The sequence below is a fragment of the Xenia sp. Carnegie-2017 genome, unplaced genomic scaffold (assembly GCF_021976095.1).
Source record: "Xenia sp. Carnegie-2017 unplaced genomic scaffold, XeniaSp_v1 HiC_scaffold_16, whole genome shotgun sequence".
Classification (NCBI taxonomy): Eukaryota; Metazoa; Cnidaria; class Anthozoa; order Malacalcyonacea; family Xeniidae; genus Xenia; species Xenia sp. Carnegie-2017.
In genome coordinates this window covers 6,362,307-6,382,325 of record NW_025813469.1, presented here as the reverse complement: position 1 = coordinate 6,382,325, position 20,019 = coordinate 6,362,307, and the positions used below count along the sequence as shown (strand labels likewise).

At 34.4% G+C, this 20,019-nt stretch overlaps 3 protein-coding genes and 4 long non-coding RNA genes across 7 annotated transcripts; 2 read left to right on the top strand and 5 right to left on the bottom strand.

Annotated features, from left to right (window-relative positions):
• Positions 1-561: 561 nt before the first annotated feature.
• LOC124437690 (enoyl-CoA delta isomerase 2-like) lies at positions 562-1,060 on the bottom strand. Its single transcript, XM_046987668.1, has 2 exons — positions 881-1,060; positions 562-809 (listed from the first exon to the last, which is right to left on the bottom strand). Exons 1-2 carry the CDS (start codon positions 1,043-1,045, stop codon positions 687-689), a joined length of 288 nt encoding a protein of 95 aa, XP_046843624.1. The 5' UTR covers positions 1,046-1,060; the 3' UTR covers positions 562-686.
• Positions 1,061-5,561: 4,501 nt separating this feature from the next.
• Positions 5,562-6,819, top strand: LOC124437714. The gene is made up of 3 exons (XR_006945820.1): positions 5,562-5,751; positions 5,840-5,894; positions 6,699-6,819. It is a non-coding gene; the product is annotated as an uncharacterized LOC124437714 (long non-coding RNA).
• Positions 6,820-8,653: 1,834 nt separating this feature from the next.
• LOC124435924 (zinc finger protein 862-like) lies at positions 8,654-9,424 on the bottom strand. Its single transcript, XM_046985855.1, has 2 exons — positions 8,957-9,424; positions 8,654-8,800 (listed from the first exon to the last, which is right to left on the bottom strand). Exons 1-2 carry the CDS (start codon positions 9,422-9,424, stop codon positions 8,654-8,656), a joined length of 615 nt encoding a protein of 204 aa, XP_046841811.1.
• Positions 9,425-11,093: 1,669 nt separating this feature from the next.
• LOC124437719 lies at positions 11,094-13,008 on the top strand. Its single transcript, XR_006945825.1, has 2 exons — positions 11,094-11,378; positions 12,677-13,008. It is a non-coding gene; the product is annotated as an uncharacterized LOC124437719 (long non-coding RNA).
• A 397-nt stretch (positions 13,009-13,405) lies between these two features.
• Positions 13,406-13,772, bottom strand: LOC124437692 (enoyl-CoA delta isomerase 2-like). The gene is made up of 2 exons (XM_046987671.1): positions 13,622-13,772; positions 13,406-13,550 (listed from the first exon to the last, which is right to left on the bottom strand). Exons 1-2 carry the CDS (start codon positions 13,760-13,762, stop codon positions 13,428-13,430), a joined length of 264 nt encoding a protein of 87 aa, XP_046843627.1. The 5' UTR covers positions 13,763-13,772; the 3' UTR covers positions 13,406-13,427.
• Positions 13,773-15,564: 1,792 nt separating this feature from the next.
• LOC124437722 lies at positions 15,565-16,679 on the bottom strand. Its single transcript, XR_006945828.1, has 2 exons — positions 16,567-16,679; positions 15,565-15,674 (listed from the first exon to the last, which is right to left on the bottom strand). It is a non-coding gene; the product is annotated as an uncharacterized LOC124437722 (long non-coding RNA).
• Positions 16,680-16,687: 8 nt separating this feature from the next.
• On the bottom strand, positions 16,688-18,769 carry LOC124437703. Its single transcript, XR_006945810.1, has 5 exons — positions 18,689-18,769; positions 17,869-17,955; positions 17,632-17,746; positions 16,906-17,070; positions 16,688-16,835 (listed from the first exon to the last, which is right to left on the bottom strand). It is a non-coding gene; the product is annotated as an uncharacterized LOC124437703 (long non-coding RNA).
• Between the last annotated feature and the right edge of the window lie 1,250 nt (positions 18,770-20,019).

Here is a 20,019-nt window from a genome sequence, read left to right as displayed (position 1 = left end):
CTTGAGGATAAAAATCACGAGGAACGCGATTTGTTTCAAAAGTACATCAGCAACATGGCATCGTAAGAAGATGGTGGACGAGCTTACAGGAATGGCTTACCATCCAGGTATACTTGCGATCGGACTTATAGCGCGTGCAAATATTTGTTGTACATATAGGATATTTGTCCCCAATGATCCGTTTGTAACCTTTACGCAGCGGAATTTGTAGCGTTGTTGGTGTAAATCATTCGTAACTTGAGTTGAATAACAAAACATATTCGTTCATTTAACCACGATTTTAAAATCTTTACTTTGGAGGAAAAATTGCGTTTTGAATCAAGTTCCAAAACATAGCAAAAACTTTGCTGGAAAATTTCGAACACTCGTTCTGTATCGTTCAAGTCATTGAGACTTCAGTGTTTACTGCTGGCGTAACGGACTTCTTAGTCGCGATAACCTTATTTTCTTGCGCATTTGTTGAAAATTGATGCAGTTGTTTAAAAATAAGTGTCATTAATTAACATGTTGTCACGTGACATCAAGTAGATGTTTGCGCAGATGCTTTTGTACGCTTAACACTTTGGTGGAAATGGTTTTTATCAAACTGAATAACATACACAGAAAGAAAATGCATCGAACATTTCATAAACAAGAATCAACTTAATGTTTCAACTACATTTTTGATTTGCGTTGTAAAAAAGTCATCACTGCTTGCGCGCATTCCTCCGAGAGCCATTTTGAGCAAGCACTTCGCATTCTTTATTATTCACATCGTGAAGTTTCTCCAGCTCAACTGAGCAACATAATTTCTTGGACAATGAGAGCGACTGCAATGGAGAGAAGCATTGTATGGTTAAATGAAACGAAGCAATAACGGTAAAGTCCAGATTTGTGCTACCTTCGGCGGCAACGCAGCCATGTATTTCATTCTGTTGTTAATTTCTTTTTCAATTTCGGCTTGAGGAATAACTTCTGTTACCAAACCGTAGTTACAAGCTTCGACCGCAGTCAGTTTCTTTTCCAACGAGTAACATCTCATTCGCCTGAGTGCAGTCATACCCATTCAATAGACTACCTTTCATACCCATTCAATAGACTACCAGTCATACCCATTCAATAGACTACCTTTTCTAACCATAACCAGCCATTTATTCAGTGGTTTGTCTCTAACCATTACCAGTCATACCATTCAATAGAGCACCTCTTCTAACCATGACCAGCCATTTATTCAAAGGTTTATCTCTAACCATTACCAGTCATACCCATTCAATAGGCCACCACTGTATAACTAGTCAATTATTTTAACCATTGCCAGTCATTCTAATTCAATTTATATATTGACAGATGTACAATGAGTTGATTGTCGCACTAAAGCAAGCAAGAGATGATAATTCGGTTGTGACATTAATAACAGGAGCTGGAAAATATTTCTGTAGTGGCAATGATCTCACTAACTTTATGAACATTCCTCCTGAAGGTCCAGAAAAACTTGCTGCTGATAGTAAAGAAATATTGAGGTGAAAAGCAACAAAGATTAACCTGTTTCACATGAAAGTTCATCAACATGTCTCCCTTCATAATTTTAGAGAATTTGTTGCAACTTTTATCGACTTCCCAAAACCCATCGTGGCTGCAGTCAATGGACCAGCAGTTGGAATATCTGTGACAATACTTGGTCTAATTGATATCGTATATGCTTCTGATGTTGCGACATTTCACACACCCTTTATGACGTTCACTGATCTGATAATAGACTTGATATAGCTTCTATAGGTAGCAAAAGTGAAGCCTAATTATATATGCAAAATGCACTTCCGGGTACCACAAGAGATACAAATTTCTATAGAAATGTATGGCGGATAACTTTTATATACATAGATTTTCGAATATTTAAGGCATTTCGTGACCTTTTACTTATCTCAAACATCTGTCATGGATAAAACAAAATATCGGCGTTCGTGTTCAATTGAAAATTGCGCGTGCAAGAATCGAATTTGCCCCATCGTTGCGAAGGCAAGATAATTCACAGCTCATTTTCCAAGTTCAGAGGCAGTTATGATCTAGAATGAGTTTCGATGCTTAAAAATTCGTTTTGTACCTTTCTTTTATCATTTTTATTATCTAGACGTTGTATGTTACTTTTGCCGTGACTTCATTAGCAGGGTACTGTTGTTTTAGAACAAGACAAATTTACTAAGCTTTCTTCCTCACTTTATTCTTATTTTCATTTCCGTTTTATTTTACAGAGATAATTTGATCACCACGCCTAATATATAATTACTTTTGCTTATAGAAGCTATATCCAGTCTATTATCAGATCAGTGATGACGTTAGGGCAAAGTCCTGAAGCTTGCTCTTCGTACCCATTGAGTTCTATAATAACTGGAGGGGCCTGGACCCCGTGGTCAAAAACATGGCGGTAATGGCAGATTTTGGTTGTCAAAACTTCCACTTTGAGAAAATTTTTAACATTCGCTCCCTCCCGAATCCGGATCTCTATTACTGCTTATATCAATGACAACCAGCGAAAACAACCACGATACCGTAAGCATAAAATATTGAAAATAATGCTACAGGTTTTTGTGAAATAGACACACACATTTAAATGAGGTAAATCTACTGTAAAATAACGTATATTTTTCAAGTAATGCTTTAGCTATGTTAGAAATAAATATCAAACGGCATTCTTTACACTTTCAATGTGTTGTTAAGCTTTAATGCATAATCCCATGCAAAATACTTGTGTTTTGACTGTTTGATAACAGCTTGGTGCAACTGTCTTTCCTGAATAGATGGGTAAATCTTAGTTAAAACGTCCAAAAGGAGTTAGAAAAGTTAGCTTACCCTACGACTTAAGTCGACTGGAAATATATTATAAGTAGGTATGAAATTTTTTTAGTTTTTTGGTAGGATTGATTCTGGGTGTCTTATAAGGTATTATGATGTTTTGATAAATCTACTGAGAACTTATGAAGAAAATATCTTGAACTAGGAGAGCAAAAGAACGAAATTCAGAAATTCTATAATCATGTTGCTGGTTCTGTTTTGAGCCAAGATATTAGAAACTGGATTGTCATTGACAACCATGGATCTACTACTGAACAGAACTACATTAATTTCCCATTGAAAATATGATTTCTTAAATTAAAGTGCATTGGTTTCTCTGACATAACACTTTTCTTATTGCTGCATGAAGACAAACCTGTTTAAATAATTATAATGTAGGTGAAGATTTTTAGCATGTTGTATAATTGTTATTGTACAGTCATTATTTATAATATTATGGCCTTGTGTAATGTATGTCAAGAAGAACATATTAATTCTCAAAAATGCTAACCTTCTTGCACTATTTTCTCTTGTGTCCTTACAAATTACTAGTACCTATACTAATTTTTTCTAGGTTCAAACAACTTGACAAACTTTTGAATTTTACATTATGCCTTTGAATTTTTCTTTTTGTCTTTTGGTAAAAAATATCAGTGAATGACTTAAAAATCAAGTTTTCTAAAATAGTATTTTGTACAAAGAAACTATACATAATTAGAAAAGTCTCATGTTGAAGACAGATATCACTTCTTTTACTACATTGCTACTAAATGATATCGTTTAAATGATATCGTAATTCTTCAAAAGACATAAAAAGTTCTATGCCATCAATTTTGCTTTACACATTCAACTTCATTGCAACCAATGCATCTTATGTGAATTTTAATCACCTGAAATTGAAAAACGTATGGATTTTGACAGATGATGCAGTACTATATTTAATGTTTCATGCATGTCATCATTAGCTTTTCTTGAGCAAATATTTCAAGGTAGGAGCATAATTTGGCATATTATTGAACAAAGTAGTTTTATCTTGATTTTGATGTACTAACCTGTTTACTATAACAAACAATTCACTTACAGAAACACCCGATGGCATTTATAAAACTTTTAGCATAAAGCAAACCCTTAAACACCATCATCATGATTGTTCATAATCTGTCAAATTGTCCAGGCTAGCTGTTTAATACAGGTATTTTTTATTGTACGACATGCACCAAAAAGTTCATTAATTAATCCTGCACTGCATTTGATTTCAATACAGCTCTGTTCTTAATATTTGCTTCATGTTTTCACAAAAATATCATGAAAAAATCCTCTATTTCTTGGAGGTAAAGTCAGTTGAAACAAGGAGTTTTAAGACATGCGTATCTCGATAAGAATTGGTTGCTTTGCCTCGTCTAGCAAGCGATTAAGTAAAGAACAAATAAGACTGGATATACATAACTTAAATTATAACTTAGAAGTAAAAACATTCACAAAATATATACCATCACACTTCAAGTATTGACTTAAAACAAAACACTGAACACTTTAAATGGTAAACAATCTTACGTTGCTCACCGGTGTCATGAAATGTTTTCTTTTCTGGCATTACTTCAGCATCCGTACACCAAACAAGTTTGCAGCATGTTTTAAAAATAAAATTTCTAAAAGTTTTTGTGCTTCGCATTGAAATTTTATATAATCGCAATTGTGGTTGTCAAATCCGGGTGGGCGAAAAATTTCATTTTATGAGCCCGCGTCTTTCCGCTGACTTTGACAACCAAAATCCGCCATGTTTTTGACCACGCGGCGCGCTAATAATTTATAGTAATTTGGTTGACGTTTCCTCCAGTTATTATAGAGCTCAATGTTCGTACCTCTTTCCAAAGATCATGGGTTATGCAAAGGACGTCACATCTACTATCTGTCCCAGTCCACTTTCAATTAACCCTGTCATATTGATGCTGGACGAAAGTTGGTTTCTTGTTTAACATCCTCCTAACACCATTAACCTCCTCCTTTAACATCCTCGTTTAAATTCAAAACTCTTTTCATCATCACAGCATGAATGCCGTCAATTTAAAATTCATATAACAAACGTCCTCGACCCATTCTTTGGTTCTCAAAATAACGGCCGAAATGTTTTCGTTCAAGACGAAAGGTCAATTTCATTTTGGCTTGGTCAAAGTCAGTTTTTGTATCGTCACATTAATATACATAATTTTCGTCAATAATGTGAAAAACATTTTAACTAAGCGCTTCTGACATCACTACGCATGGTCTCACTATAATATTGAAATCCTCGTTACGCAAAGCATAAAAATCTATTGTATTTAATTATTGGTGGATGCCCTTTCTTTGTTTGTTATTCCCTTAAGACACACATGAAAACCAAGAATTGCTGTTTTCAAAACTATTATTAATGTTCGCCTGATAAGATGAAGACAAGAAAGAGCGACACGCGGCTTTCGCTGAAAAACGTGGAAAGTGTATTTGGAATGTGAGTTATATTGACGTCGGACATTTCTCGTTTTGCTTCCTTTCTAACATTACTCCTTTTACATTTAGGCAAGGTCAAAATTCGTTCGTTGAATTTTGGTGAAGAAGCCATTATCAATGAAATTGAAAGCGATGTGGTAAGTTTATGTTATGTTTCTATATCTTTAGATGATTCTTGGCTCGATGTTTTTCTTCAATCATATTTAGCAGATATAATCACCAACAACTTGATTTTCACGTTTGCTAGCGTCAGGAATACGTCTAAAAAGATATTGTGATAAAAGTCATCTCATAAGAATCTATTGTATTTAATTATTGGTGGAAGATTTTCTTCGACATTTCCACCGGCTGCTGGTTCAGTTCAGAAATATGCAACAAAGGACAAATACTCTGCAGCAAGGGGACGCATCTCGCAAGAAGCCGCAAGTCTCTCATCAATTTTCATTCAATTGCTTCAAGGTAGTACAATCATTGCGATTATTTAAGCCTCAATAAATAGATTTATAGAGTAATAATATTACTTTAAAACAAGAAATTCTCGTTGTAGTTTTGTCAACGCCACAAACGAAGAATAATATTTACGAAGCTGAAAGCCACATGTTGTATGTACTTTGCTCATTATTACTTATTTATTAGCGGAAAGCTAATCTGTTGTGAATAGCGCAACTTACAAGATGCTTTATAATAACGAGAAAAATATAAATTTTTGAACTGAAACTGAATGTGATCTTGAGAAACGTGTGAAGATGTTTATAGATCGTCACAAAGATTTCATGCGGTTTTCATGGCTTAATTAAAACATAATCTAAAACTGCTTGCTGTTCGCACACCTTTTTAAAAGATTCTTGAGCAGTAAAAGAAAATTTATGGTTTACTGATTGAGAAAGAAGATCTGTAAGGCTACTAATAACTTGCGGTTTCTCTTCATAAAAGGGAATGAACAACTACAATTTTAAAAGTATAGTTTTTCACAGACGGTTTTTTTATTGTGAAATATTCTGTCTAATGCGAAAAGTTGTCCATCCACAACAAAATTCGCGGTAAAAGAGATTAACCACATATCGATGCTTAATAAAAAGTCAACTTGGAAGATTAGAGAAAGCTGTTAAGGCGTGGCACGGATCGAAAATTTAAATTTTTTTTATGAATTCAAACTAGTGTAATGAATATGAATGAATTTGATTGGTTTTGCAATATATTTAAATTGACGTTGCAGTTTTGCAGCAACCCCATGGTGGCTGTTTCTTTTGTCTATATTACATGTGTTTTATAATAAAGTGAAAAGTGTCGTCGTCTCTACAGTTCGCATCATATCTATGTAAATTAAAGTAAATTTGGACTGTGAGATAATGACTTCCAACATGTCTCATTTTGCTTCCTTTGAACATAACACTTTTTATATTTAGTTTGATGAAGCAGCCATTGGCAATGAACTTTTAACATGCAATTGGCATAGAAGAAAGCGATCCGTTTTCAAACTGTGAATTTGTTAGTTTATGGAAAGTATTGGTGGTTTTCATATGCGTCATGCTGATGGACTTTACAAAATAATATCATTGGATTCCCTTTGCTCTTAGGCGACATGGTGGATGCCCTTTCTTTGTTTGTTATTCCCTTGAGACACACATGAAAACCAAGAATTGCTGTTTTCAAAATTATAATTAATGTTTGCTTGATGAGGTGAAGACAACAAAGAGCGACTCGCAGTTTGGCAGAAAAACGTGTAAAGTAAATTTGGAATGTGAGATATATTGACGTCGGACATTTCTCGTTTTGCTTCCTTTGCAACATAACGCTATTTATATTTCGGCAAGGTCACAATTCGTTTCTTGAAGTTTGGTGAAGAAGCCATTTTAATGAAAGCGATGTGGTAAGTTTATGTTATGTTTCTATATCTTTAGATGATTCTTGGCTCGATGTTTTTCTTCAATCATATTTAGCAGATATATTCACCAACAACTTGATTTTCACGTTTGCTAGCGTCAGGAATACGTTTAAAAAAGGTATTGTGATGAAAGTCATCTCATAAAAATCTATTGTATTTAATTATTGGTACTTAGGTGTGTGAAATGTAATCTTTGGAGTTAGTGCATAAACTCTAGTTTTTGAGTGTGAGGTGCATGAAATATAGTGTTTGCAAGCTAATTGTGTGAATTATAGTGTTTATGAGTTAGGTGCAGGAAGTATAGTGTTAGTGAGTTAGGTGGATTCATTATAATATTTGTGATTTAGGGGCATAGACCATAACAGTCAGGAGTTATGTTCATGAACTCTAGTCTTATGGTGTTAAGCAGGGTGCGAATTAGTTGAGAAAAAACGATGTGCAAATTTTTTCGACAAAAATTTTTCTCCAGAGGCATAATCAAATGATATTACATTAATTATTATACTGCACTATTTACTAAATTAACATTTTAGAACGTAATATTTTTTAACATTTTATCAACGTATACATTTTACAAGTTATCATGTTATAGTACACGACTAGTTACTTTCTGACGAGTCTTGGTCCGAAAAATAAGCATGTTTGCTGCAGCTTGATGCCTCTAACGTATCGACTTTCTTCTTTCGCTTCTCTGGGTAAGCATGGCCTCCATATCCAATCCTTCGTTTCTTTTGTTCATACCACCGCTCTATTGCGGGAGCGGACCACTGATGGACCCTCCTCACTAATTCGCTGACTGTCCAATCTTCCTCTTGACATTCTGTTACGTAGGTGTGGCTTTATTTTGGCCATTGTTGAGAACATTCGCTCAACCACAGCATTAGAGATGGGCGTAATTAATAACAGTTCCACAATGTTAAGAACGTTTAAAACTTTTCTTTACTAACTGGTGAAGAGAGAATGGCAGCCCAAACATCTAAGTATGGTATAGCTCTGCCATACGTCTCTGAAATCAACAACTTAAGCCCACTCCATTCTTCTGTCAGCATCGTATCGTTCGACACATCCCATACGTTATGCTTCAAAAGCTGAATGAAGTGGTCGACAAGTAGCGTAACCGATTCGTCTCCATAGCTCACCAAATTAACTTCCTCACCTGGCCAAGACTGGGTGTCTATAATTGGACAAAGGTGTTTGTAAACTGGTGTCTCTTGAAGATCACTAAAGCGATTGCCCAAACAGAGGATAATCGCATCTATCCACTCTTGTCGTTGTCCCGCAGCTCCATTTAGTGCACGGGGATAATTTGTGAGCACAACACCTTGATACGAAATCTGGTTCTTGTCGTCACCAGTAGGTTTGCAATCCTTCCTAAATTTATCGAAAGTAGCTTTGCCAAATGTACTACCTTGAAGCTTGACCATAGTCCAGTCAAATTCCTTGATTCTCCTTAAAGCTTTAACTGGATCATTGTCGTCAGTTTTGTAGTCCAAGAGACAAAACACGCAAAGGACCAATAATGTCCACAAAGATAGAAGCATACATTGGGAAACGAGCGTCTTTCCATTTAGCTAGGAATCCATTTATCTTCTGCTTTTGGGCATCAGGTGAAGTAGTTGCGGCCTACATAAGAAACAAAAGTAACATATTACATGACATTAAATAATTTAATAAAATGCTTATTACTGTTATTACAGGCAAACTTTATTCTAGAAAATTTAAGGAGGCGATGCAAATTTGATGGAAAACAGCAAAAGTTGGAAAATTAGCCATTTTTACCTGTTCAAGATGCTGCATATACATGCCGTAGTTCTCCAGGAAAACCTTCGTGGCGCGCACTTTGTGATCTATCCACCTTGTCCCACTTGCTTTGATGGGCTTATAGACAGTTTCTCCATACACTTCAGCTAGTTTTTTCAGCTCTCTCAGTTTCTTCGGTGACTTCTGGTACAGAGAAAACAGTTGACGCATTATTTCATCTACTTGTGCAAAAAACGTAGCATTGAATGCGTCGGCAGCAGCAAATTCTAGACGGTGATTGAAGCAGTGGACGACAGTGAGCCAAGGAGCGACTTCTTTTAGACGAGCTTCTAAACCAGTATTTCTCCCCATATTAAAACTTGCCCCATCTAGACCAGTTGCAGCTAGTTTCGATTCAAAGTTTGTAATGCCAAAACGGGCAAAAGCTTCGTTCATAGCTTCCTTCAGCCCTGAAGCATCTTCGTTTTCAACTGTTTCAACCGACATCAATTAGCAAGTACTATGACCGTTCTTATTCACATATAACACGTAAAATAATTATTGTGATTTTACACTGGTATCGGCGCTGCCATCGCACAAAACTGAAAAATATCTTTAAATACCTTTAAATCTTCATCAAGATTTCCTTTTATGACCCCAGAAATGTGATCTGACAACTCAGCGGCTGATCGGTCTGTTCGATACGATTAACCTAGATCAACGCCTCCCTTCTCCAGGACCTTGCAAATGGGGATATACTTTTTGAAAGGCAACTCAGAATTCATATGATTCACCACTGCGTTTTTCTTTACAACAGCTGATCCTGTTATGAATGTGCGAGAGAAATTTTTTGCGCTTGTTATTCTGTCCTCTTTGTTTCCACAAACTTTACAGCGCAGTGAATTCACCACTTGGCCATCATTCTCGTATTCAAGCCAGTCGGCATTTAATGTTTCTATCCATTTTTCTACTGTGTTAATTTTGCTAGTACAACCTTTCGACGAAGAAGCCATCATGGCAAGAAAAACAAAAGCGACAAGAGAAACATGCACCGCATATAGCTACTTTTGTCTTCTGATTATCTAATATGTTTTATTGATGCTTACTTATAACAAAAAATATTTTTGTCATATTACAAACTATGCGTAAAAGCAAAAAATACGGTTAATCAAGGTTGCCAGTTTGGTTTCGCTCCCAAAATCTTTTGGCTTATTTTTCAAATTTGAAAATTTTAAAGGTTTTTTTTGGAATCAGAAGGAAAATGTCTCCTGATTTTATCGAAAACACTCAAAATAGCTATGATGCCAAAAAAAGTAATGATGCACAAACTACAAATCAGCGCAATGCAAAAATTAATATTTATAAATGAATTACATCCGTATATGGTCAGAAGAACCATGTATGTCAACCAGTATGTGGACTGTTGACAGACTTTCCAATCTCAAAGTGACGACGTTTTTCAATTTGATGACATTGTGTCAACATGGCCAATTACATGGCCTAAGATTTTAAAAACTTTTTTTTTCAATATATGTTATAGTAATTAATGAAAAACTTTTTTTGCACATCGTTTGAAAAAGTGATGTGCAATTATTTTCATTTTAGCCAAAACGATGTGCAAATTGCACATTGCACACCGTTAATTCGCACCCTGGTGTTAAGTGCAGGAACTAAGTCTTTGGGAGTCAATGTAATATAATATGAAAGAAATGCATGAGATTTCATGATAAATTAATTTTGCTGATGCATTGTTACTTTGCATATCATTATTTCATATTTTCTCATATTGTAGATCCCACATGGATAGAGTTGTGAAAGTCCCTTTACCACCTCTGTCATTCACTTCAATTACTCTTACTAGTTTTTCATTGTTCATGTGTCATGGTGATTCATGGCCAAGAATGTTTTTTTGTAGTTTGGATTCTTTGTGGATGTCAGTTGTTTGTTCGTATAATGATGACGGGCCCCATTATTATATGAGCCCACCTGAAGGTGGTCAACTGATACTCGCAGAAGATCAACTCTGCACTAAACATTCTTTATGTGATGATAGAACTGGGGTATTGAAGTGGTCCCTTTGCTTTGCTCAAAGTTGCGTATATAAGAAAGGAAGTAGCTACAAAGAAGATGGAAAAAGTTTGGTTATAGCCAACATCACAATAGAAAAGGTTTTGTGATAAATGATTATATGCCTCTTGATTTATCTCTATTGTTCTTGTGAAAATCTCAATGGTTTTTATTGATGGTACTGATTTTTGGTTTGTTTATTGAATGGCACATTTATGCTGTTAATTGCATAGAGGTACAGATTGTTCAAATTGTGGTGTAGACTTGCAGTAAATACGACCTACGACTTCTTCTCACGTGTCCTAAACCTTTGATCGCTGCGGTAAACGGTCCAACAGCTGGATTTGGTCTTTTCCTTATCGCACTGTCTGATATAGTCTTTGCTTCAGAAAAGGTAATGTATTGAGTTAGTAAAATTATTCATCCTAGCTGGTCTGACTTCATCTGTGTTTTCAAGTGTTTAATTTCAGAGTTATATTTAATATGGAAAATAGTGATTGTCTCAAAAGAGTTTTTTGCGCATACCATCACGTCACTAACATTTAAGTCATTTTTGAGAGTTTTGTGGAAAAAAGAAAGGAATTGATATAATTTTGAAAACAGCCAAACTTTCTTTAATATCATATGTCAAACATTTATTGAGTCGTTTTTCATTGGTCAATTTACTTCGCCAATGAATGCAATAAACACGTCAATAATACATTCAGACGAAAATCCCCAAAGTGAGAAAGTTTATTTGGTAACGGGGCGATATTAAACCTCGACGGTTCAGTTACCTTTACCCCCATACTTCCCTCTTTACCCACACCCCAAAATATAACTGAGTACTTTGTTCACCCCCAGTGACTCCTCAGTACAACATTACGTAATTTTTATTTCAGTTTACATATTCGTCGTGTTTTTAAAGGCAACTTCTCAAACGAAGTTTGTGGAGTGGGGTCATCCTCCAGTTGGATGTTGCTCTCTATTTTACCTCATTTATTTAATCATTCACAGTCACATGTGACTTGTTTATATTAAACAGAGGCCTGGGCACAGGGTAATATTTTGATTCGTTAGGTAATTGAGTTGTATCCACGCCTATTGATCACTTTATATAAAGATTTAAACGTTTTCTTTTCTTGAACCTGAGAGGATGTGTTATGTTCTAACGTATTAAAAATTAACTGTGAGATTAAAAAGTTATTAAAACTATGAATAGCTTTATCTAAGTTCCCACAAAATGCTTTACTCCCTATCCCCCCCGCCTCAAAGAAAGTGTATCGTGAAACATAATTGTTGTTTTATAAAAGAGATGCTTTAAAAAATTCATTTTGTCTTACGGTGAATTTCCTTTAAATCGAGTAATGTCTGTTATTCTATGCAACACGAAACTCGAATGCGACATGGCAAAGGAAACGCGGAATTATTGCAGAACTTTTATCTTTCAAACATTTCGAGAAGGAACTCAATTAACTTTTAGCGAAATTTTCAGGGAGAGGGATTGAGGACTAATAGAAAGCAAAAGGAGAGGGAGGGGGTGGGCGAAGCTTAGCAACTAGAGGGAGAGGGGACACGGGACCTTTGAAAATGCAATAAATTTCTATTGTTATTCATGGACGTTCACGTCGAAGATGATGAAAACATTTACAGTTTTGAACTTTTAAAAAATCCATGTCAGCAAATAGTAAAGCAGCATATTTAATATTGTAGTGCCTTCGAGAAACAGACGTTGATGGTCAACAGTAATATACAAGAACTTGAGGATAAAAATCACGAGGAATGCGATTTGTTTCAAAAGTACATCAGTAACGATGATATTTTGGATGGCATCGTAAGAAGATAGTGGACGAGCTTACAGGAATTATTGACCATCAAGGTATATTTACGATGAAACTTATGGCGCGTGCAAATATTTATTGTACAAATAGGATATTGTGTCCCCAATGATCCGTTTTTAACCTTTACGCAGTGGAATTTGTAGCGTTGTTGGTGTAAATCATTCGTAACTTGAGTTGAATAACAAAACATATTCGTTCATTTAACCACGAGTTTTAAAATCTTTACTTTGGAGGAAAAAAATTGCGTTTTGAATCAAGTTCCAAAACATAGCAAAAAAACTTTTGCTGGAAAATTTCGAACACTCGTTCTGTATCGTTCAAGTCATTGAGACTTCAGTGTTTACTGCTGGCGTAACGGACTTCTTAGTCGCAACAACCTTCTTTCGTGCGCATTTGTTGAAAAATGATGCAGTTGTTAAAAAATAATTGCCATTAATTAATATGTTGTCACGTGACATCAAGTAGATGTTTGCGCAGATGCTTTTGTACGCTTAACACTTTGGTGGAAATGGTTTTTATCAAACTGAATAACATACACAGAAAGAAAATGCATGGAACATTTCATCAACAAAAATCAACTTAATGTTTCAACTACATTTTCGATTTTCGTTGTAAAAAAGTCATCACTGCTTGCGCGCATTCCTCCAGACCCATCTTTGAGCAATCAGTTCGCATTCTATATTACTCTCATCGTGAAGTTTCTCCAGCTCAGCTGAGCGACATAATTTCTTCGACATTGAGAGCGACTGCAATGGAAAGAAGCTATGTATGGTTAAATGAAACGAAGCAATAACTTTAAAGTCCAGATTTGTGCTACCTTCGGCGGCAACGCAGCCATGTATTTCATTCTGTTGTTAATTTCTTTTTCAATTTCGGCTTGAGGAATAACTTCTGTTACCAAACCGTAGTTACACGCTTCGACCGCAGTCATTTTTTTTTCCAACGAGTAACATCTCATTCGCCTGAGTGCAAACTTATACGAAATGTGTGAAAATCATACCTTAACTCTAAATTGCATTAAGATAACGATACCTTGTTAATAATTGAGTTAATTAAACAAGAAGAACAGGGCTCAAAATAACGGTCAGGCAACGGACAATGATTTTCAAAAATACCTATGTATCGGTATTATTTTCAGTTTTCAGATAATAAATTATTATTTGGCTTTCCTTTCAATATGTTTTTGCAATATTGAGCGTCAATTTTTTACATACGTAAAAACCATGCTTTCTGTAGTAATTATATGCTGGCTAGGGGCTTGTTGCATTGAAGGTTACGATTCCGTTCTCGTAAAGTGTGTCGTGGTCAGATTTTCTTACTGAGGATTTCATATTATAATGAGACCGTGCGTAGTGATGTTTAGAAGCGCTTAGTTAAAAATGTTTTTTTCATATTATCGACAAAAATTGTGTATATTAATGTGACAATAAAAAACTGACTTTGATCAAGCCAAAATGAAATTGACGTTTCGTCTTGAACGAAAGCATTTGAACACATTTTCCACATCAAAAAGAACTTCTTACAAAAAATTCACTCCACCCCCCCTGAAAATAAATTTTATCATATCCATTATTTCACCAAAATTATAATTCTTGCTTTTGAACACATTTTCCACTTTAAACAACTTTTACGAAAGTAGGGATTCCACCTCATCCTGAAAATTAATTTTATCATATTTCCATTATTTTCATTATTGCCATCATGAAAATATTATAATTCAAGCATTTGAACACATTTTCCACTTTAAAGCAACTTTTACGAAAGTAAGGATTCCACCGCTTTGAAAATGAATTTAATCTTATTTCCATTATTTCATCAAAAGATCATAATTCATGCATTTGAACACATTTTCCACATCAAAAAGAACTTTTACATCCAAAAGAAGTTTTACAAAAAATCGAGTCAACTCCCACCTGAAATTTAATTTTATAATATTTTCATATTTTCACTATAAAACTATAATTAATGCGTTTCAACACATTTTCCATTTAAAAAACAACTTTTACAAGAACAGGGATTCCAACCATTCTAAAAATGAATTTTATCATATTTCCATTATTTCTAAAAAAGACCATAAATCATACATTTGAACAACATTTTTGCATCAAGAATAACTTTGACAAAAAAATCGTGTCCTGAAACTGACTTTTATAATATTTCCATACTTTCATCAAAAAGGTATAATTCATCTATTTGAACTTATTTTCCACATCCAAAAGAAGTTTTACAAAAAATTAAGTCCACCCCCCTCCTGAATATAAGTTTTATAATATTTTCATATTTTCACTATAAAACTATAATTAATGCATTTCTACTTATTTTCCACTCAAAAAGAACTTTTACAAAAAATTAAGTCAACCCCCGATCCTGAATATAAGTTTTGCAATGATTCATAAATAGATCAAATTGAACCTTAGCACGAATTGTCTGTCTAATACATTGTATACAGAACCATTTAAAACCGCTTAAAACCAAAAAACACACAATTAAAACTATGTATAATAACTATATATATCGTAACAACGAATATTTTTATATTTTTCGATATTTTCGGTACATCGATATATCGATATACCGAAAAACCAATATCGATAAACCGATATTTAAAACCCCGATATTTATCGATAATTCGATATGTCGCAACAGCCTACCTCGCAAGAGCCTTTATCGTCGTAAACATGCTTGGACTCATTCATGTTTTCAGTGGTTGACGAGTCCTCATCCAAAACTCTCGAGCGTATGCTAGGTGCTTCAACTACGTTCAATTTCATCAAGCTATCTTCAACCTGGCGTCGTTGTTTCTCTTCTGCCATGCTTGATTTTGTTTCAATGTTGGAAGTTTCATTTTCAAGCAGTTTTTCTACCTCGATCTACGAATTATAATATCTGTCATAAATATTAAAGCAGTTTGTTTATGTAGAAAATATGCAGACACAAAGTTATGAAGAGAAATAAAAACATCTTTAACATTGTCACGGATATTACGAGGGGCATAACAAAGTGTTGATGAGTTTGACTAATTCTACGTTTATAAGAAACTTTTAAACAATTCTAACCCTAACCTTAACACTTACACTAACCATAATCTAACCCTGACCCTAATCCATACCCTAACCATTGAACCAATGTATGAACTGTAGTCAATTGTAGTCACATTATAAAGCCTACTTCCTATTGTTTTTGGAGTTCAATGTGCATTCTAATCTTTCGTTTCAAATCTGCATTCTATTCTTGTAATGTTGTAGCCCATATTCTTGCAAGCATTTCTCAAATGGATATTCAAAAATGGAGACTCCACAAGATATGCTAATTGCTAATTTTTTTTCACCAAACAAAAAATTTGTCACAGTCTGTTACGGGTCTTGCAGCTGACATATGAAATGTTTGTAAGTGTGGCAGGAAAATTACATTTATATAGCTACTCTTTGTTTTGCTATGTTAAGCATCACACAATAACAAGAAAACGAATGAGGAATTGGTCACATTTACCACTAAAACAGTAAAATTCTAGAGCTCCAGTACGAATAGCAAATGACTGTCAAAACGAGGGACGATCTTGGCCCACTGCGATAATATTTTACCAAATGAAGGGAATTCCACAAAACATGTCCATTTGGACATATTATACAAGTGCACATGTGTCAACTAACCCTGGTTTAACCAAGGTTTGCGTTAAATACGACGCTTTATATTTTTCATCGCTGTAGTATGAACTACTTTGTTGATAAATATATAGTAATTCTGCGAGTAAAATATCTTTACCTTCCTCTGCACAACAAAGTTTTTCTTGTATCAACGCACACAGCCTCCTACTAGCTCAAGAAACAAGCCAAAATATGAAAGAGAAGCGATCTCGTTTGAGTGAAAACTTGATGGTAAAAGTTGAAAAGTTGCTGATGGTTATCGCCATAAATTACCAATGGAAGAATTTACCACCACGATAAAATCAATATTACCACCACTGATAAAGTATTAGTGACCAATGCCGCCAGTTTGCCAGTGACCAGTGGCATGTACGCGTACCTATTTTTCTATAATTGCGACGCATCATGGGATTTACATTCAAATTTATTTTTGTGAGTAAATTCATTTTATCTTTACCATAAAAATGTTGTTTTACTTCAAAAATCTTCGCTTGTCAGACTTCGTGAGCTGACTAAATCTCGCAAGCGTTCGATCACGGCCATGACCGATTTTTCACCGAGTACTTTGTTGTCACGTGTTCTGACGTTGACCGTGTCTGAGACCGTCTCTTTTCACCAACAACTGTTTAAAAAACAACATAAAACCATTTAACCAATCGCATTTAGTAATAAAATGAACATCTATTTTGCTTTTTAAAATAGACAACACTTAAAAAGACAATGAACACAAAACAAACAAACAAAAACACAAACAACAAACAATCCAACAACAGCAAACGATAATACCTTACATTTTACAACTCGCACATCAACTGACTACCAAGAACAACGAGTACTGACAAGTGAGCATCACAATGCACAACATTACAAACAGCACTGACTATAGACAACGACTTACGTTAGAAAGTAGGTTAACAAACTCAAAACAAAATCATTGAACAGAATACAAATATCAGCACCTTATAAACGGCTTACAAGCGAACAATTAATAAGTATACCACACAAACTAAAACATCCACATATTTTCCTCTCTGTCATGACGTCTAGAGAACAAATACGGCGAACCTGACTAATGTTGTGGAAACGTCAGTAAACTCTGAACACCAACAGTGGTTCCAAACCATTTTAATTTCTATTTATTTGTACAGTAAATAAAAAATAATTTAAAAAGACTTATTCATACCAAGAATGAAGTTGTACTGTGAAAGTTGTGCATTGCGAACTTTCTTATTTAGTGTCGATCCGTGATCCAAGTCTGTATCAACACGATAACCAGCTGCATGGAGCTTCTTTTGAATCTAAACATGACCAAAATGTCAATAAAAAAAAAAAGGACAAAAAAAATCCAATTCATAAAATAGCAACAATTTGTCCATAGCTGAGTTTGCATTAGCCTGTGCAAGTTCGATCTAAGGCTTACCAAATTAAATTTACCGGTTCGGCATAATCATCATATTTACTACTGACAGGAATTACTACAACTTGATGGGGAGAAAGCCATAAAATCCTAGAAAATAACAGAAAATGCAGTGCGTCAAAATTTTGAAATAAAGTAAAGTAGAGTAAAATGATAAAAATTTCCAAACAATTAAGAAACTTTGTATCATTTTAATTTAACATTTTAAGGACATTTCATTTGCTTTAAGCTCTGGCATGAGCCAAGAAAACACTCACCATTTTCCACCAAAGCTTTCAACAAGAATAGCAATCATTATTTCAACTGAACCTACAATAGCTCGATGAATAATAACAGGATGTAATTTTATATCTCCTTCACCACTGTCAATAGAGTAATAGAATATTGATAAATTACTAAATTGTTACAATTTGTAAAGATCTACAATTTCATGGAAACTTAAACTGTGCTGTAATCCTCTGACTATAATACACAGGCTTACATAAGTTTGTGATCCATTATCAATGATATTTACATGGGGGGGATGGATGCACAGGGATACATGCATGGACTATTAACTATTATATTGCAATTATTTGTTAACATTGCAATATTAAATGTAACTATATACCTATATGGGTGGGTTTGTTTTGAGTTTGAATGCAGGTGGGACTTTCAGTGTTCAGCAATGTAGCAGGCTGCATATAAGTATATAGTATATATAAGCATATAAATATATAACAATAGGTTTCTATAGAAACAAATAATCATGTCACTGTTGGTTAAATAAATTAAGTATCAAGAGGTGAGGTTATTCAACGAAAAGCTTACTGGCAAAACTTACCTAGCGTGAGGTTGAATCTCTCAGGAAGTTGGAAATCCAGTTCAATTGTTGCACATTGATGAGACCATCTCATAGCATCAAAAATTTTATATTAATCTATAAATTGTGGTAGCAATGAAATTATAAATTCACAATGGTATACATCTGTAAACATAGAAAGCTTCATCCCCATCCCCAGGATTTATCTGCCGTTTTGACCAAAATTATTCAAAGCTTCCATCAGTTTCTAATGAAGCATAAAACAAACTCATTTAGTTAAACAATTAAAAATCTTATCAATCATTAAACATTTTCGATATTTATGACAAGACAGCTAAAAAACATTGTAAAGACTGCATTTATGTTCGCTGTGAACAAATTTCCTCCCTATTTTGGGAGGTAAACAAACCAATCTGTATGTCAAATCAACAAATGAAAACATTCTATATTTTATTTCATTCTTGAATAACTGTCTATATCTTTGATATCCATAAAGAGGAAATGCACACGATGAAACAAATGTAACTTGATTAAATAGTTCATTGGTTTCAACCATTGAGTTGTAATGTTTGAAATGTTTAAGGTTAGAAGCCATCTTGATTTCAGCAAGCGGAGACTGAAACGAGTTAATATTTTAGTTGCAATATTAACAAATACTAAATAAAATCAATTACAAGAAAACAAAAACAATGATGAACCAAAATTGTTAAAGAACATATTTTAAGTAAAAACGACTCATGCAAGGTAACTCAAATGTTCAACTTATGATGGTGAAAATATAAAAAAAACATGGAGATAAAATAAAGCATGACAATCAATAGGTCTTCACTTAGGTAATAATAGCTGCAGATCCAAATTTATAAACAGTGTGTGAAGCACTGACTAAAACATTTTGGCAATCAAATGCACTTGAAAGCCCTGGCAGGTTAGCTAAAGTCCCTCGGTGCTACAAGTCTTGTGACTTTTACTACAAAATCTCCCTCGGCTTTCAAGTACATTTAATCACTAAGTTACCTCACTACCGTGCATCGTTTTACTTATAAAAATATTGCACACGCTAGCTAAAATGTAGATCCCATTAACTACATACATGTATGGTCTTATATGAGCCAGTTTTAAATACTCAAAGAATATTTAGGCAATCAGAGAGTAAAATATTTTTACCTTACTCTGAACAAAACAGTTTTTCTTGTGAGTCTTTTTATCGCAGGGATACGTCCGTATAAAATTCTTATCACCAAAATGTTTCAAATTCCAAATTGGTGAAGTGTTGACTGTGTAGTAAGCTGGTCGATACAACTCATACGCAACGCATCGATTTGCTGTTTAAAATCATGATATAACTCATGCAG

Bases quoted from the DNA above. Each gene is read 5' to 3' on its own strand.
- LOC124437692 (XM_046987671.1), bottom strand. From the start codon at position 13,762: ATGAGATGTTACTCGTTGGAAAAAAAAATGACTGCGGTCGAAGCGTGT. The intron at 13,551-13,621 runs GTAGCACAAATC...TTTCCATTGCAG, and splicing joins TGGCTGCGTTGCCGCCGAAG to TCGCTCTCAATGTCGAAGAA.
- LOC124437690 (XM_046987668.1), bottom strand. From the start codon at position 1,045: ATGGGTATGACTGCACTCAGGCGAATGAGATGTTACTCGTTGGAAAAG. The intron at 810-880 runs GTAGCACAAATC...TCTCCATTGCAG, and splicing joins TGGCTGCGTTGCCGCCGAAG to TCGCTCTCATTGTCCAAGAA.
- LOC124435924 (XM_046985855.1), bottom strand. From the start codon at position 9,424: ATGTCGGTTGAAACAGTTGAAAACGAAGATGCTTCAGGGCTGAAGGAA. The intron at 8,801-8,956 runs GTAAAAATGGCT...TTTCTTATGTAG, and splicing joins ATATGCAGCATCTTGAACAG to GCCGCAACTACTTCACCTGA.